Below are 20,074 nucleotides of genomic sequence, written 5' to 3'. Positions count from 1 at the left end.
TAAACGTTTCCCAAGAACGTCCTAGATATGTTCTATTCTATTGGCTTAAACATTATTTTGCTTTAGTAAAAATTTTGGACCTATAAAGTGGCATATGATACGACATATCCTTCTAAAATGTCCAAAATGTAACGCTCAAGCAGAACTCGTTCCCAATCCGTTTCTACTCAAATGATGTGCTCTTTAGTAAAATGTAGTTGGACTCTGCGGTGATCCACAGTTAAGGTCGCACCTCAAACAGGAGTATTTTGAGCAGGAGTTGTATCACGATTTCTATCTTGACTTGGTCTCCTAGTATGGTCATCAGTTTCCATGTACCATTATATTTCTACATTTCTGTTGCATATTGACAATTAACGAAAATTAAAATGAAAATGGGGATGATACTCATTAGTTATAACGAAACGGCAGGCTGCGGCGATAGTTTAACCTATTTTATTAATTTACTAAAATCCGTATATTTCAAATAAAAAAACTAAACAACTTGTAAAAACTTGTACTATCTACTTAAATAGAAAATTTTATTTACAAAATTATAAGTGGTGCGTTAATTTCAAGGAACAATGTATTTCGGAACTACACTTAAATTTTGAGGTCAGAATTCCAAATGGGAGTGAAGAAAATACAGCTTAAATGACATGTTGACCCATCAACCATTCCTCAAAGCATGTATTTTTCCATTTAAGGCTTTAACAAACCAAGTTTTATGTACATAGAAGGTAAATTAACTTAATTGCTACCAATTAAAACATGTTGATGTTCTCTAGATGTTGCTACGTGAAATTACCGAACTGAAACATAAGTTTGGTGGAGAGCATTTGCACGCAGAACAGTGTAATTATCACCAAACAGCCAAGTCGCAATCAAAAAGTGTCATTGACGGCAAATATGTGGGTAGAAACTTAAAATCAATTAGTGGGGTTGGTTCGAGATGTCAATCGTTGTTTCGAAAAGTTCCCGTGTTCGGTATGCGCCACGGGCTCGTTATTCCCGACCAATTAAATATTTGCAAAGTTTGTCGGAACGGCAGAGACAGAGGGAATGTCGAGTCGAGTTCGAAACGGTCCCGGAGATTCGACAACGAGGCCGTAACGCAAATACGGACTTAATTCCTGTGACCCGGGAGCGGAAGTTGTTCATTGGAAACATAAACTGCGACCTGCGAATCAAATCTTGACGAATTAATCGACGCCTACGCTTTTGCAATTGTCACGGAAAGTTGACGATTTCGTTCTGCCGTTTTTAAATTTTTAATTGCACCGGAAACCGCTTGATCGCTCCGACTTTTATAGAAACTTCGGAAGTACGGGCTCATTATCGACTTGTAAGTGGAATCGCATGTGTGCGTTACAACTTGAAAATATCGCTATAAATATTTATGATTGCTGTTCGGATAATTTGGGCTGTGTTGGCTCATTTGGAAAATTCTTGCCACACAATCGACTCATAGTCGACACTCAGAAATTTATTAACCTTTACGATGTTTATTTTAGATTTCTTGCACGATATAAGGAAATTTACCATTCAATTTCTGAGAATACCAAATCAATTGTTATTCTAATTACACTAATGTAAGCTAGGCAATATATAACTGGATGGCAATAATTTTCCCTTAATAATTTAACTATGTCACAAGCAAAGTAATCAGTTATAATAAATATGCCTGTTCTTTTGCGGTCAGATCATTAATTTTAAAGTTTGAGATTGCAAACTATAATTTATATTCGTGTGCACAAAAATACAATTAATCTAAATGGGAATTATGTTCAAGATATTTTGCTCCATTTCTTTAATGAAATACTGATTTTCCTTGTTTAAACATAAGACAAATTACTTTTTATTTTTCTGGCAATACTTAAAGCCTGCACTTGACTTTATTTATATACTTATTTAAATATTATTAATTGTTTTATTCATAATTTACAGTTCGCATACAAATAATTTAGTAATAAAATTTATATTTATATTAGGTTCTTTTTTTACAACTTCTTTGATTTTTATTATTTTTTTAAAGAAATGCTTACTGATGATGCTTTATAAAATAAAACTGTAAATAAAAACAGAATCAATAAAATTAATGAGCCAAAAATTAGCAAAAATTAATTTTAAAGAGAATATACAGTACAACCCATTTCAGATTTAAACAAGTCCTTCAAAAAGAAAGGTCAAAAGATGGGTACTAAAAAAGGATGCGTGCCATAAAAGATATTTTCTATATTGCCTGACACAGGTGAGGAGAGAAGTTGGTTGGAATATTTTTATGAAGAAAATAAATCTTTTGATTGAACCTTCAAAATTTGTGTACCAAGTTTCACAAAAAATATTAAATATTTAATAAAATTAGTCTATGAATTGAATTTATTATATCCTTCTGATTAAGTAAACTATGGAATAAAAAGTCAGCATGCACAGAGTTTTTAATTTTCTTTCTTTTAAACTATTATTTATTAAAATTCAGTTAAAAGATTATGGAGATGTTTATCTTATGGGCCACATTCCATATTATTTATAAAAAATAAACCTATTTTTTAGTTTTTTTTCTCCTTTTGTGGTCCTTAATTATTCATTTTGAAGTATGGCATTTTATTTTATTTTCAAAAATGTTTTTATAGTCTAAATATTTAATTAATAATCAAATTTATTTGTTTAAACATAAAATAAACTTTTCATCCATGTAATTCTTAAAACTTTTAATGCATTTATTATTTTTATTACTTTTTTTAACAAATTAATAACAAACATTAACATGACTTCTAATTTCAATTAGAATGACATTTATAAAAAATAAAAAAAAGTTGAATTATAAAATAAATGCTGGTGTACTTTCTCATAAAGAAGAACAATTAATTAAAAATGGTCATACTCATAATTAGTAAATTTCAGAAGAAATTTGAGACAAAGTAAGCCTGATTAAATAAACAATGTACATTTAATATTCTATTTTAGAACTTGCAAATAAGTTAAACAAGCTTTTAAAATTAATTTTCTAGGTATTATGTTGTAGCCATAAAAATAAGTAACGGTTCGCAGTAGGTTCTTTTTAATTGACTTTGAAACTAATTCTAATTTTATTACATGAAGTTCAGTGTTTCGAGAGAGAAAAGTTTAAGAAGGGTGGTTAATAGAGAAGTAAGTTAATTATATCGTTATCTACCCTTATTTTTCTTTCATTAAACATTTGGCTGCAATAAAATAAAAGAGCCGGCAAACAATTTCGGGGTTATTAGGGGATTATTTTATGCGTGGTTCACCTCCGACACAAATTTACATAACCCTCATCAAAACAATTGATTCTCTCGCCGAAAGTTTCCATTCGAAAATTAAACAGTGAAAATATCACTGACCTAAGTAGATTACGTGGCTCAAACAAAACTAATTGTAAACCCATCCCAGTTGAATATTTCGCGGTTTGTTCAGTCGTTGTTCCGCGTGCCAGAGTTCGCAGTAAATTTCAACTAATTTCTGGTATTGTTTTTAAGCCATAAATAAAATTAAAGTTCGCTCGCCAGTCTGAACTTTTAAATTAATGTATAATTGGCTCTTCGAGCCTTAGTATAGTATAGATTGTATTGTTTGTTCTATTATTAGGTGGCACGTCGGTGAATGGGGGACGTGTTCGTCCAATTGCGGCGGCGGGACCAAACTTCGCGAAGTCTATTGTGTGGAAGAAGTAAACAATACCAAAATCAGAGTAAGTACGGTTCTGTTTTTACGTCCGGACTGCTTTATTCCGCTGCCTGCTAACTTTTAGATATGTCGATTTATCTCTTTTAATATCTTTAAATGAAAAAATCATTTTACAAATTAATGCTTAGTGAACATTTCTATAGTTTGCAGTACGTGGGAATTTGCTACGTAGAAAGCAGAAACAGGAAAATTTTAAATATATTTATATTAGAGATAGATAGATAGTTAGATATGTCTATAATTGTGTTTGCCTTTAAAATGTTAATGGAAATATATAAAGCTCTTCAAAAATATATATTTAATGATATATTAAATTATATTCAGCTAAAACGTACTCAGTTGCACAGAAAATAGAACACAAGTCTAGTAGTCGGAGTTGATTGATTTTTGGTATATACTTTGAGGCAATAATAGGCAAAAATATTAATCAGTATCATTTTTTAAACTAATAGTGAATTAGATTCCCACGGTGACATGACCTTTCAAACATTGATCTCCTTTTGCATTGGCCCAATAAGATGGTCAATTTCATCCTGCGATAGCTTATTCCATACAACTTACTACTAAACACTGCCAAAATATGTGGAAGAAGGTGAAGACTTCGATGATGAGTCATGTGATCTTTCTGGCCATGGTAACATATTTACATTGGACCTAGTAATATGAGTTCAGATATTTCTGTTGTAAAACTGAATTTTGAAAAGTCCCAAGGTAAAGAAGCAAGTGAGATTGCATGATCCCACTCCAAACAGTAACTCCAGCTGTTCGATATAGAGGCTTCTTCACAGAAAATTGTATCTTGTGTCTTCCTCTTTTTGACATACACTCGATCCTCATGCATTACCCCATAAAATCGAGACTTCGATCCCCATTACAGATCCTAAAAATGTGAATAAAAATCCCTCAATATATAATATTTTTTCTTATAATTATATGAATAAGTGTGCGTACCAAATGTTATTAATGTGGACAACTATATATTTGTGTTCCATTGTGTCATTTTTTTAAGTAACTAATGATTTAGACTTCCGCGGTGATCACTTCACTCATTGATCCGCCTTGGTATTGCTCTAATGAGGCTGTCAGTTTTATCCTGAGATAGCTTATTTCAAATCACTTCTAATAAACGCGAAGATACGCCAAAAATAATGGAAGGTAGTCTGAATTTCGAAGTCTCCTGTTTCGAATGTCCCACACGACTTCAGTCGATGAAAAATTATGAATCCAAAGTAACCCTTGTAATAAGAAGACACGTATCTAAAAGTGTCGTTCATTTCACCACTCCAATATTTTTGATGATGATGTTCCAATGTGATCAGAAACTCAAACTGAAGTCGGCATTCTTTCTTTTATAAATCAACGGTGGGGTGCTTCGATTCCGGTTTATTCGATTGGCAATTTCCACAAACGAAAATTCAGTTTTTTTTTTAAACCAATAATTGGCCTCCATCGAACTCACTTAGAAGACTAAAATTTATACACCGTTGAATGAAAATTTTGCAAAGCTTTTATATAAACATGTAACTATGTAATATCTTTCAAAATCTAATCATTTCTTTTTATAATTATATGAATGAGTGTATACATCATATATTATTACTACTTATTTCTGGTAAATTTCAAAAGAATTAATATTGTTGTCTAGGGTACAACTAATAATTAACAACTAAAACTAATAATTTTCAAATAAATTATCAATGGCTAACTTTTGTTAAATAACATATATATTTTCCATGATTTTGAAACTGGCAAAAAATAACAGAAAATATATTTAAATATCGATATGATCACTACTACATCATATACTTTAAATTTAAGATTTTGAATTTATTATCTATACTGTAAATCACTTGCTGTGAAATATGACAATCCAATATCGAGTATGTGCTGGTTTAGGTGCATAAATTTTTAAAGTTCAATTTTCTGTAAAACAGTCGCAGCTGAAACAACTTTTTTACTTTACGATTGAGAAAAATTAAAATGCAGTTTATTAAATTATTGTACCAAATTCATACTACCATGCCTATAAAGTTAATTTAGTGTTCTATTTATATTAAAAAGTATATGATAAAACCATATAATAAAACTGGTTTAAATATTTTGAAGTGTACGTTTTAATAATGAAAAATTAAATTCTATTTGTTTAGCCAGTTTCACAGTCAGCAAATCTGTTATGTAAATTTACACATGGCCCTAATTTATCCCAGTTGTCACACGAGCTCCAAATTATAATTTAAAAAATCATTATCATTGCACATGGCGGGTATGGTTATAAATAGATATCTGTATTTACTTTTCATATTTTGGTAATTTATAACAATTGTATTTTTTAGGTGGCAGGTAAAATTATAAAATTTTACTCTTTAACATTTGATATCAATATTGTTATATATGAACAGTATTTTCGCTCCACGATTTTATATTGCCTTTTCAGGATAAACAAGAGCAAGCGACCTAGATTGCAATTTTTAATTTTTTTGCCCTTTGTGTTCATTGTACATTTTTGTATTCAGTTGCCTGAATAAAACCCATATATATATTTTGCACTTCTTTAATGTCACACTTCACTTAGAAATGTTTATTTTTGTTTTTTTGTGTTAAAGGCTTCACCTATTTTTTGCGAAGTTGCAGAGAAACTTTGATATGTTGGGCTGCAATAGAAAGAGAAGTCTCAATTTTGGTGTACAAATAATAATATGGTGGGAACAATACGAAATTTGGCAAAAAAGGGTACAGAGAATTTAAGTAATTTAGGTGACACTGTTGGATCATAAAAGACAGACACGCAAAGTATAAATGTTATACATGTTTTTGAGCATACATATTTTAATAACAAGAAATTAATATAAGATAACTCGTTGGACTTTTTTAAACTCTTGTGTATTGGTTATTTAAAAAAGTTTTAATAATTCAACTTGTGGTGCAAAATTACTTTTATAAATGTCTCGAACACGAAATGGGAGTTAATTTCTGACTATTACAATAATTTTTCGTAAAGTTTAAGGTAGTTTATGTATAAATGCTTACGTACCTTTTTAGAATTTAACTTCATGTTTTAAATCTTGAAATAAAATTAAATGAAAGTTATGAGTTTTCGTTTCTTACTGGAATATCAAGTAATTAACTATTTATTGTTCTTTACAAGAACAGAACAATTACGAATAATTTCCACGAAACAACATCATTCTTATTGTTAAATAAAAAACAATAGTCAATAAAACAAATAAAAATATTCATCATTCATTCATCCCATGAGTGCGGGGAGAAAGTGTGATTGATTGTCATTTTCTGGTTTCGTGACTTCGTACGAGACACGGTGCTGCATTCCTCGCAGAATTGAGCAGACAATTCGGAAAGATTAGTTCGATCGCGACCGGAGATGTATTGGGTGGCAGTCATGCGCGCGGTGCCCCCGAATTGTAAATTTCAATAATTCCACTTCCACGGCGGAATCGTCTTCTATCGTGTCTGCGAACTCAATAAAAACTGCCATAAACCACTATCACTTTTCATTCTATAGCTGCATTTTCCAGCGCTGCCTTCCGCCATTTTCCGGACCGTGAAGGGTGAGAGTTCGCGGTGGAAATCACATTATTGGATTTTCTACAGATAATTGTATATCAAACACTTCCTCCTGTGCTGGAATTCTTTAATATTTTACGAACAGATTTTATAATATGTTAGATAATTTGAATACATTTAATTAAAAATTTTTATATAATTGTTTAATTTAAATAAAATAAATTTATTGACTCTGTGACAAATTAAAACTATTTTTCTAACAGGACATTCTAACATTTTTTATTGAAAATATACAGGATGCTTAAAGGATTGATAAATTCATGAAACTAGTCCCAATACCAAAAACTAAGTTGGAAAAATACGCAAAAAATCTAATATTTAACAGCATTATTTGATAATATTTATGGATTTGAACTGACAGTCAATCAATGTGGCAAATAATAATAAATTTGTTTTGAAAATGTAGTGGAGATAGTAGTACAAAAAAAAACAATATTACCAAAAATAAATAGATTTTAGAGATATATTTTTCAAAAGATATTTTCAGAAGATATTTTTAAAAGTTTATTATTTTTAATTTTATTTTATTATCTCTTCCTTGTTATAATATTTTTGTTCACATTGTTTACTTATTTTAGCAATGTTACAATTACAGTAGTGGCCACAATTGCATATTTTATTTTATTTTATCATTTCAAGCCGATAAGTTATATTTTTTTTAGTAATGCAATTTAATAATGGTTGCATTAAAGCTGTATCATTATCTAAATTCAGTGTTTCGAGAAGAAAGAATAACAAGTGGACGTTGACAATAGTTTAGGTTTAAATTAATCAATTCTTTTTCGAATTATTAAAAAATATAAAGTTACTAGGCAAGTGGGAAGTACTAAAATTTGTGAACGAATATGAAAGATGTCCAAAAAATTGGATAAATGCATAATTGGCATGGCTAAAAACTGTTCAAGTGTCAACTCACATCAAAGCCAAATGGAGGAAATAACTAATATCAGTTCAAGGACTGAAGAATGTTAATGGTTGCTGGTTCGTTTGGACCTCCAAAGAAAAAAGCCCTGATTGAGTCCAAATTGAACTTTGAAGTTATGATTCTTCCTATGTTATCTGTAGGGTCTAGACTAAATAAAAAGTTTAGTTCACCCACTGTAAAACATAGTTGAGAAACCGTAATGCTATGGGGTTGCTCCTCTGTGCTGGGTGTGGGTCCATTTCATCGAAGTCATATAGTCCACTTTATGTATAAAAACTTATTAAATAACACATTAGTACCATATATTGAAGAAACAATCCCATTAAAAATGTTTTTCAACTTGATAACTACCCAAAACATAAGTCTAAAGTACGCAGAGACTGCTTGTGTGAGCAAAACATAAATGTTTTTGCCTTGACCGACATTGTATCCAGACCTGAATCCTATTCAAAACTCTTCGGGGCTCTTCAGGAAACACGGAAAGATTGTCTTATATTAACTAATTGATTGACTCTATGCCACAAAGATGCACTCAAATAATAAAAAAGGGTTATTACACAAAATATTAAGTCACAATAAAATTATACTTAAATAAAAAATTATTTTTAACAATTCTTCAAACAATTTTAAATTTTCTAATAAATAAAATAAAATATTCTCAAAGTTACACTCTACAAATTGAGTTTTAATTTTATATATTTTGGTGTTAAGATTTAAGATTAAGAGTTAAAATATTATAGGTTATGTCGCTATGAAGAATTTATCTGTCATTTATGAAACTCCATGTATGAAATGGAAAAATAATTGGTCCATAATTTACTTTACTGTTAGGTATAAAATAAAAAAAATTGAATTTGAAGTACAATTTTTACCATAATTATATTCAGTACAGTCCAATATTGGATGGGAGTATATATTACAATAAGTTCAGTTTGGATCAACGATATCGGTAAACAAAAAATGAGTTTAATTTGTCCTGTATTCCACGTTTAACAGATATTTTGAGGCTGTTGTACTCCAGGGACACTAAAATAATAACTATTTAGTTTTACAATTATTTTTGAAAATTTCAAATATAATATCATAATTTTATACATAAATAAAGCATTAAACATTTTTCAGTCAACAGTTACAGAATATTACGAAAAATGGCAATACATATTTTACAATTTTACAATCCTAATATTACAGGTCAATAATAACAAATGTAGCACACCAATGCCCTGGGAAGAAGAAAACTGCAGTGAAATTCCTTGTCCTTCATGGCACACATCTTCATGGTCAGGAGTAAGTCCTATCAATTTATTCATAAATCGTCTATATCCACAAATTTTTATATTTTATTATTAGCATGGACGCAAGTCAAATATGTTGAACTTTAATCAAACATCAAACACGTCCAAGTTCCTAACTAAGCACGTTCAATTTTAATACATAACACAAAATTATTTAAACCTTCTATTCCCCACAGTGTTCCGTTTCCTGCGGCGAGGGCGTGCAGGTCCGTGTGGTCGAATGCCGGGCCAGCGACCAAGAGACTACCAGCACCATGTGCGATCTGGGTTTGAAACCGCCGGCAACCAAGCCTTGTTTCACTGGCATCCAGTGTCCGTACCATTCGGAAAGCAATCTGGACTCGAGCGAGGAGCTTTTGACCAGCAAATATTACTCGCAACCGTTGGTCCAGCCGCCGCCGCCTCCCACCGCCGAACGGCTTATTGGGGAGATCATCCCGTCGGAAAGCTCGTAAGTCGTCATATGGATAATTTAAATTCTATTTTTTTTCTTCAAAAATGGTCGATGTGTGGTATTTATAAAAATTAAATTAAATTAAGTTGTAAAGAGCATATTAATAAAAATTTTATTTTTATTTAAGCAGTCAGTGATGGCTTATATATTTAACTAAAATTACTTTAACATTTTTTATTTGAATATATTATTTATTACAAAAACAATGTTGCAAACATAAAAATATATTGATTTTTTGTCTTCTTAGAACTAATAAATGTTTTTAATATTATTTTTTAAAATTGAACTAATTTATATGGGGACGCAAGAATATTTCCTCTACATATATTTTTTTATCAATTATCATATTCTTGTGGTCTATTTTCTAAGAGTCTTTTATAAAAAATATATCCATTGGAGGTCTATAGATAATGTTTAACTCAATAAGTAATTTTTTATTTTTTATATTTTTCCAATAAAAAAATACTTTGTTAATTAGTGAAAATAATGTTGGTAAAATAAAAATTAAAATAAAAAAATGCTTATTAAGCTGAATGAAGAGTTTTCAATTTGAAAATTTTCTACATAATATTAAACTGATAATTGGGCATCATATTAAAGAATCTCTTTGAGTTGGTCATGAAACAGGTCGTTTTTTGTTTTTCGTTTTAGTTTGTCACTTTTTAATTAATTTGTGTAGAAACTAATCAAAATGGAGTAATTGAAATTCCATGAAAAACGAAATAGGTAACCTATTTAAGGGCGCGTTTGATCGAACTGTATGTTAATTTATGTTTTTTCAGGTTAAAAACTTTTTTTGGAACCCTCATAAACCATACAAAAGTTGAAACAATGTGAATGGAGGAAATAGAATTATTGTCAGCCACGTTTGTAATATTTTTATGAATACCCCTACATCGATTTTAATTAAACCCGAAATAAATACCAACCAGTTAAAGTTATCGCATAAACAAAGTAACATGCACACACATTAACTAAAACCACTGACCTAAAAACAATCTATAAATTCAATTTCAAAACTTTAACGACAATCACCCATGAAATTCGCATTGAAATAACCAGCTTCGATGTTTAATTAATTCCACTAGCGGCAACTATTGTCGTAGACTAGATAACTGATATATTTGTCGGTTAATCTGTTTAAATTGGTATGAAATCCAATTTTGATTAGTTATCTGCATCCACTGTGATGTACGCATCGCATAGCACCACGATACAGCTTTCATCACATCACTATCTGTTGTGTTTCACCCATTTAGAACAAAATTGAAGCCCACATCAGTGTACAACTACGTTCCCATGTATGTGTCTTGTCTTTTCAGTGATTACAAAGTGTACTTTGTGTGCGGTTGGGTATATGTGAGGTACAACGCTAAAACAATCTATACTATACACGTTTATATCGATTCTATTGCACATATTCACCTATGATAACGTTTCCTACTTGTTAATTATCCCGGACGACACGTTCGTGAATTTAATAAAGTACACGCCGGCAATTTTTGCAGCTGTAACGAAAACAAGCAGGGAATCGTTAGCATAAACACGAGTATAAATAGGTGATAAGCCAGCTAATAAAGCACCAGCTGTTCGTAGCACAATCACGCTTTCCGCCAGATTTAGGGCCTCCTTAAAAATGCTATTCTCTCGTAGTTCTTTATCATCGCTGCATAATTTTCATCATGGTCCACTTAACATTTTTATTAGGCACGCTGACGCTGTGGTATGAATTTGTAAATTACTTTGTGCACTGACATTCCTGTTTCCTGCAAGAGTCACGGTTTAAAGGCTTTAACTCTTTTCCTTAAGATTACCGAACATAAAACTCGAGGTACAACCTATCTTACCGCCTTACCTACCTATTATCGAATCGGGTGCAACGGAAGCGAACAAAAACAATGGAACTCTCCTGTTTCGATTAAGTCCGTTATTTATGCAGCCTTTTTTTTTCGTCGGCTACGAACACAAATTAGTGTATAATCGATGCAAATGGAAATCGCCAAATGAATCGTGAAAACAACTTAAGTGCTTAGCTAAGTCCATTAGCTGACAATATAATGGTATTGAATAAAATAGTAGTTGGCCAGAACATTTGTTTGCATTAGCGATCAAATAAAGTGCCATCTGCATTAATGATTAAAACTGAATCAAAGGTGATTGTGGTTAATTGAAAATTAAATTTTAAGTGAGGCGAATCCACAACCAAAACAGGACTTAATGTATGTTTCGATGTTTGCGGAGCAAACATAATATTATTGACTACTAATTTAACTAAATTTGCTGAATGTGTTTATGTTTATGTAACAATTTGAATTTAATTAGTGCCGATTGTGCCCAACTTCACTGTTACTCATACAAATCTTATTTTAAAGGGTTCTTAAATTTAAATAATACGTATCAGAATATTTTAAATATACAATAATTTCAAATCTATCTGTAGATATTCTACGTATTTTGAAATATAACGATTCGGTATTCCTATTTGTTAATTAAAAAATTTTTTCATAAATATTTTATTAATTTTTCTATTTTAAATTTTCAAATACTATTTTATGATTTCATTTTACTAAATATTTTAAATTCACCAAATTCAAACAGAGGAAATTAATTACATTTTAGGCTGTTTAAAGTTGACGAATACATAATAAACTTTTCAGTTTATACTTATTAAATATATATTAAACCAAAGATAAGAAAATAAAAATAGTTTTATCACTGCATTTGTACATTTTAATTGACATATATGAGATTTTAATGTTATGTAAATTTCATCGATATAATTAGCAATAAGGTTTAAAAATTAACAACTACTAAAAATTTAATTTCCAAATATTTTAGTATTCATTGTGGATTTAAATAAATTAATTTGTTATACACTTTTCAATTTTTAATTTAAAATGGTTAATTATTCAAGTATTGATCTTGGAATTTGTTCATATATCATGAGTACTTTGAAAAAATATAGTATAGTATGAAAATAAACTCATGATCAAAAGTTAGAGATATTACACTTTAATATAAATCCCTTGCGTATATCGGACCAGTCATCATTTTTTAATATATGACATGTACAGTTCTGCAATATTCTTGAACTCTTCGACAATTTCGTCTGAACCAGACGCGAACTTGACGATCGTGATTCTGCAGCTCAACTCTACCTCCATCCGTGAAAAGTCAGATTCTTTTCATCTACCTTACCCATTCCAATGATTGCTTATGATCGTGATTTGACAAATGTCTCGGTACCATAAATAGTGCAAAACGATCTCCTCTAACGTTTTCTAGCTGACCAAGCAGTTGCGAGGAAGATGCAAAATAATCTAATCGCAAATATCGTTCTTCCACTATTCCTTGATTTTCTAAAGTATAGAGGCAATATACTGAAATAGAGTACACAGATTCCGGCATTTCAATTGTTTTACCTCTCTCATTTCGAGTTAATTTACGTCTAGAACTAATTTATTATTGTTTAAGAGTTTACGGCTAAATAAGTCAATCGTTTCCAGTATTATTAAAAAATTTAGAGAATGGTATAACTGCATAATTCGAATGTCAAAAAAATAATTAAATCTTATCGTCAACTGAAATTAAAGCCAACTTGGAAGAATTGGAGCTTATTTGACCTTGGTTGATTTGGTTTCTACTAAAAATGTGAAAGTCCAATTTTCACTTGCTTAGGATCACATTCACTGCACCACAGAACAGTGGAAACGAATAATTTTTAGTGTCGAATCTAAATTTAATTTATAAAAAAATTATGGTTATGCTTTGTTAAATATCCTAGATTGATTTATGTACAGAGATATATTAAACAAGAATTTGTTTTTATTTATTGAAGGAATGGTGCACTTAAAAAATATGTTTCAACATTAAAAAGATCCCAAATACAAATACAAAATTGTGACAGATTGCTTAAAAGACCAAAGCATCGATGTTTTGTCTTTGCTGTCCCAATTTCCAGACATCAAGTCTGTAGAAAACATTAAGTATCACGTTTATAACCAAATTTGATAGGCCGTATATTTGAAAAATGGCCGAGTCTATGCCATGAAGACCAAAATTTTAAACCAAAAAAGATATTATATAAAGTGTCAATATTAAATTAAATAACAGAGATTTATTTAATTATTAAAAATCTCTTCCAATATTAAAGTTATATTTATGTCCAACTCAATTTAGTAAAATATATAAACATTTTATAGAATAAGAATGTAATATTTTTTATAATATTATATAAAACATCAATATTTAACCCGTTTAACTTTTTTATATTATACAAAACAATTTTACAGTGTGATAAAATAATTTTAAGAGAATTATTTCTAAAATATTAATCTGTACCACAAAAGACAGAAATAGTGTTGAACTACTTAGGTTTCAATTATTGTTATTTATTATATTTATTAAAATTTAACCGAAAGCTAAATTTTAACGACTAATGGTGTTACTTTAGGATAATATTTCAATTAAAACGGATTATCTTCCCCAACTTCTCCAGAAAATATATTGTATGCATAGGAGATGTTATTGTTATTTCAGGAGAGAAACGCCTAATCTTCATTAATGCAAAACTCTTTGCTAGGTACGAGATATATTTACAGCAAACAAATTTCATGCTCTGGATATTTTGAAATGAAATTTCCCTCTAGTAGGTAAATTTTACGTTGGTTTTTATTAAAAATTTTATTGATTATTCTTACGAGAGGAAAATTGTACATGCTGGTAAATTTATTGTATAAACAGTTTAAGGAACTTTTAATTTAATTTAATTTTGTGTCATTGATATAATCTATTTAATTTAGATAAGTGCTTCATCCTCTTTTAGTTAAACATATTTAGCCGACAAGATTACAGATTTAAATTACGTTCTAAATAATTTAAAAGCGTTATTTATGTCTCCATTAATTAATAAATAATTCTAAATATAAAAATATTTAACCGATATGCACGTTATTCATGTGCAATTTCAAATTTAATATATGGTTGAAACAGTCATTTTAAATTAAATAAAACCGTAGTTTCTCGCACTCTAGAAGCGTGTCAACGGTAAGTTTTATTGATTTCGATTTAGACATGCAACACTTGAAAAGAAATAAAACTGTGGCATAAAGTTTTTATTGAAGTTCTATTACATATTAGGCAATCTCTTAAGTATAATTACCAATTATTCCGATCGGAGGCAACTTATTTTAAATCAGCCAAATACTTAACTTAAATGCATGGATGTGCTTCTGGCTCATTGATTTGCACAAACAGAATCTACATAAGTGAAGTAAAACATCTTCCACACAAAACAATCCTGTTTTTCTTTAAGCATGACTCTTTACTCCCTTCTAACTCTGGTCATTGTTACTGTTTTTACAAACAATCCACTGCACAACATCAACAATTTGCTCAACCCAAAACTGTAACAGAAGCAGTAACAATAACATTTTTATTAAGCACATTCCACGAAATATATTAAAATCTTTTAAGCATGATTCCGTACATCCGTATAAAAACTTCATCTAAATCTTTTTTGGCGTTCTTCCAGATTTATTCCGGATGAATGGGGACCTTGTAGCGTTAGCTGCGGTGAAGGAGTGCGTAAACGAGAAGTTCACTGTAAAATATTTCTGGAGTTCTCTAGGACCATAGCTAAATTACCAGACAAGCAATGTTCTGGCGAGAAGCCTATAGAAATCGAAAAATGCTTCATGGAACCATGTTCTTCCGAAAGAATAGGCATAGACATCAAAGACGACCCCTACAGATCAGATATAAAAGTTGCTGGAGGATTGCCTGGAAAATCGTATTCTTGGAGAGAACAAGGCTACACTCATTGCAGTGCCACGTGTCTTGGTGGGGTTCAAGAACTTATAGTGAACTGTGTGAGAGATGACACCCAAAAAGTTACATCCCCTTACATGTGTCCCATAGAACTTAAGCCTGAGATTTTGATGAGGACATGCAATGATCATCCATGTCCACCGAGATGGAACTTTTCGGAGTTCTCACCCTGCTCTCAGAGCTGCGGCATAGGCATACAAACTCGTGAGGTCAGTTGCATTCACGAAGTCACTCAAGGAGGTGGTAACACTGTGGTGGTTCCAAATAACATGTGTCCTCAACCACCACCACCAGACAGACAATACTGTAACGTCCTAGATTGTCCAGTTAGATGGAAGGTACACGAATGGTCTAAATGCTCCAAATCTTGTGGAACAGGAGAGAAAACGAGGAAGGTGGAATGCAAACAAGTTATGGCCCAAAATCATACAGTTGACAGGCTGGATTCTAAGTGTCCACACCCTAAACCACAAGAAAGGAAACCGTGCAACACCAAAAGTTGCATCGTAGAAAGTGACAGGCCACAAATAGATGTATCTAACAGTACGTTCATACAACACGATCCTAAGAAAAAGAAGATCTCTTTAAAAATTGGTGGAGCTGCTACAGTCTTCCTTGGCACCACCGTAAAAATCAAGTGTCCAGTCAAACGATTTAACCGAACGAAAATTCAGTGGGCCAAAGACAAGAACTACATTCCGAAATCAAAAAAATACAAGACATCCAGAAAAGGAGCACTCAGAATTCAAAACCTGACCCTGCGCGACAGCGGTTTGTACACGTGCATAGCGGGCAAGTCCACGGCCAGCATCCAGATATCGGTTAGGCCTAAACCTGGTGAGTTTCCCACCTCCGAAGAAATCCAGAAGCAGGGACTGAAAACTGAAAAAGGGGAACTAATATCGGATGTTAATGTAGGTAGGGACGATCCCAATCCAATTTTCAGCGATGAGCACTCGCATGAACAAAGACCGGACAAACCAAAAAGGAAGACGACTCCTAGAACTAAGCTCTTCACTCCCACTCTTCCCTCACTCAGGTTGGACACTTCCAGCAAAACGGACGCACATATGACGTCTTCGGCCAAGGATCCTGTAAGTACGACTTAGAAACTGTAAATTGTGAAGTAGTTTTGTACAGATTTATGTTACAGTGACTAATACCATTAATGTACATATTTTTGCAGAAATGTAGATTTTTTACCACAAAATGTATGTTCACAGTAGACATTCTAATGCTTACCAATAATAAATTAAAAGTTATATATGCGAATCTATTGTGGTGATAAAAGCTACATGATATATATGTTTTAGTTTTGTATATTATCTATAAATTTCAAATGAAACCATTGTATATTTTTCGCTATGTTACAAAATGCAATGAATGTTTTAACACTTCAAAATTTTATATACATTAATTTTAATATATATTATATACATTAAGTAAGTACAAATAAATGTTTAATATCGTTACAAGCACAATTTTCATTAATCTACTTAAAATTAAACAATGATTTCACTTGGAAAGTAATTTTATATAATTATTACTTGACATTTTAATTTCTTTAACGCTGCCAAGGATCGTACAGTAAATTTACCCCCTAGTTCTTCCGAATCGCTGAACCCAGTTTTCGAGGACACCCCCAGCTCAGCGAGTCGTAACATGCCCCATTTTCAAAAACTAATTTCTAACATACAGGTGAGCTTTTCACCCATTTAACCCATCCATTACTTTCATTATGATCCGTTGTACATTTATTTCACCACTTAGATTGAATAGTTACTTTTCTTAGGATTGTAAAGAAAACTATACTTGGGATGTCCATATCTAATGATTTATATATATAATTGTCCTTGATTTAAATAATAAAGTTATTAATCTGTTCATTAGTCTTTTAGTGGTGATATTATCTGGCGTCGACTGGATACAATTATCACCCCCGTACACCCGACGGGACCGGAGAAAAAAACCGCTTTATTTCCATCACGTCCATAAATTGTTTAGTAGTCGACGTGATTCGTTTTGTTTGCCTGGGACGCAACGCGGAACTTGTTTGCCCAGTGCATGTCCCAGGAGATTGGGAAACGGTACGCGGCATTCAAAGCACCCGGGACGGAGCCTGGCCTATCGCTTTCTCAGTCATGATGCGTAAAAAGACTGGATTGATCCAAGATAGCATTCCTATCTTGTAGCTCTCTTAAAACAGAAACATGATTTGAAAACTTCATGTTAATAGGGCTCCGAAGGAAAAAACAAAACTATCGAAAAGCTGATACAACTTTTCAAGTTTTAGTCATACGTTATTTTTTTTATGATAATACATTTGGGAATTTATTATTGGACGATATGTTGTGAAAACAAAAAAAAAATAAATTTTTCCTCCTCTGCCGACTCCGGTTTGGGTTTTAAAAAGCACTGCGAAACAAAGGGAATTTATTTTAGGGAAGGGGACGTGCATAAATTATAAGAAGTTGGAAACCGTATTTTTTTTATTCGCGTTTGGTGTTTTATCAAAAAATACTCCCTATAACTTCTTAAAAATATAGACCAAATGACTATGCTTATTTTATTCAGGTTTATCACATTTTTATTTCTGTGTCGTGTGCTAAAAAATAATTCCGTTTGAAAAATTATTAAAATAACATTTAATAATGGTTAGGATTTGTGTAATTAGACAGCACTAATCTTTTGGCTTTGGCGTTCATCCCAAATAAAAATGTTTTGGTCGCTCTAATATGTAACGTGACCATTAACAATTCATTAAGGATAAAAAAGCTTTTTTCATTTTTTTAATTGTGTGTTATTTATTTGTGCCAAAAGCAAGACGGGCAAAAAGCTACACAAAAATGTCGCGTATTGTGTTTGATTAATAAAAAAACTAACACATATTAAATATTATTTTTTGTCCGTTTTGGAGGAAAAGTGATTTTTTATGTGACTAAGACATCGATTTTTTATTATGGTGATTTGTTAACTCATGCACTGCACAAAAAATCTGATTGTAAGTAAAAATACAAATAAATTATTTTTATCTTAAAGAAAAAATATGCATTATAACTCTTGAGACACTTAAAAAATGAACTTTTTCATCACACCAGGTAAAATTTAATCCTTGTGAATGTCTCCCCTGGTGCAATGTGTATATGTATGTGTTTCACACGTTACTATTTCATTATTAATAAAAATCGTAGAATTTGTGGCTTTTCCAGATGTTCTCAAACTCCCGCGGTCACCGGATGATGGTCGACACATTCCCAACTAGCTTGTTCTCAGAATTAGAACCTAACATGGTGCTGACAATCGAAACGAAAAAGAACTACACGTGGAAGACCAGCGAATGGTCTAAATGTTCGGAAACATGCGGAAATTCTGGATATCAGATACGAAAGATTGCCTGTGTGTATCGGGAGGACAACGCGACCTATGAAGTAGATCCTGACTTCTGTGAAAAGGATTTTCTGGAAAAACCAGAGACAAAGAGGAGATGTAGTTTGGGCGAGTGTCCAACGTGGAAGGTAACTGACTGGAATTCCTGCGAATCGGCAAAATGTGTTGGTCACCACGAAGGTAACTTCCATTACGCCACTTCTTGGTTTATGGTGCTACTTAAATTGTGGTTTAGCTTTGCAGAAAAGGGCGGTTCTTTGTCAAACATCAAAAAACATCACTTACGAAAAATCCAAATGCAATAAGAGGCAAAGGCCATTGGAAACTCAAATATGTTTAAATGAAAAATGTGTTGGGTCGTGGCAACCAGGAAACTGGACTGAGGTAAGGAAAGGATGCTGACAAGGAAATCTTTACAATTTATTAAGTTCTAGGTTACATGGAATTTCTGATTTCGTCTTTCTTTTAATTTTAAAGTAAAATTACATGAATTTTTATATTCATCGTCAGTAAATAACATATTTTGAATCATATAACTTCTTTTATGTAAAAAAAAAACAGGAGAACATGAAAATTCAATTAGACATAATTATAAAATTAAATATTCTTTTGAAAGAAAAACTTTTGAAAAGGGTAAACCATCTTAATTAATATAGTTTTTATCTCTAGTAATTATTAAAGTATAAAACGTAAAGAAGTATTCTTCTTCTGGTGCAGTTAATCAAATAACGTAATAACTGCCATCTTTTATGTATAGTGTGCAGCAGCATGCGAGATGAAGGGCGTTCAACACAGAACTCTCCGTTGCGTTTGGGACGGAACCGATAAGCCGGCAGGAATGGTTTGTAGGGACATCAAAAGGCCTCCAGTAATTCAACTTTGCACAGGACCACCTTGCAACTCGATCAGTACGTA

At 31.5% G+C, this 20,074-nt stretch overlaps 1 protein-coding gene across 6 annotated transcripts in view; it reads left to right on the top strand.

Moving 5' to 3' along the window:
- Positions 1-20,074, top strand: part of LOC109608458 (protein madd-4) — an 88,950-nt gene that overhangs the window by 67,739 nt on the left and 1,137 nt on the right. For 2 of the 6 annotated variants that reach the window (XM_049961524.1, XM_049961529.1), the window contains 8 exons: positions 3,589-3,691; positions 9,386-9,481; positions 9,666-9,940; positions 15,477-16,866; positions 17,351-17,470; positions 18,964-19,339; positions 19,395-19,543; positions 19,917-20,067. In XM_049961524.1, the coding sequence (XP_049817481.1) occupies positions 3,589-3,691; positions 9,386-9,481; positions 9,666-9,940; positions 15,477-16,866; positions 17,351-17,470; positions 18,964-19,339; positions 19,395-19,543; positions 19,917-20,067 (2,660 nt within the window). The remainder of the gene's footprint in view (positions 1-3,588; positions 3,692-9,385; positions 9,482-9,665; positions 9,941-15,476; positions 16,867-17,350; positions 17,471-18,963; positions 19,340-19,394; positions 19,544-19,916; positions 20,068-20,074) is intronic. The other 4 variants (XM_049961526.1, XM_049961525.1, XM_049961528.1 and 1 more) reach the window with 4 other exon arrangements.

This window comes from Aethina tumida, chromosome 1, assembly GCF_024364675.1.
Source record: "Aethina tumida isolate Nest 87 chromosome 1, icAetTumi1.1, whole genome shotgun sequence".
Lineage (NCBI taxonomy): Eukaryota > Metazoa > Arthropoda > Insecta > Coleoptera > Nitidulidae > Aethina > Aethina tumida.
This window is presented reverse-complemented; position numbering and strand designations above follow the sequence as displayed.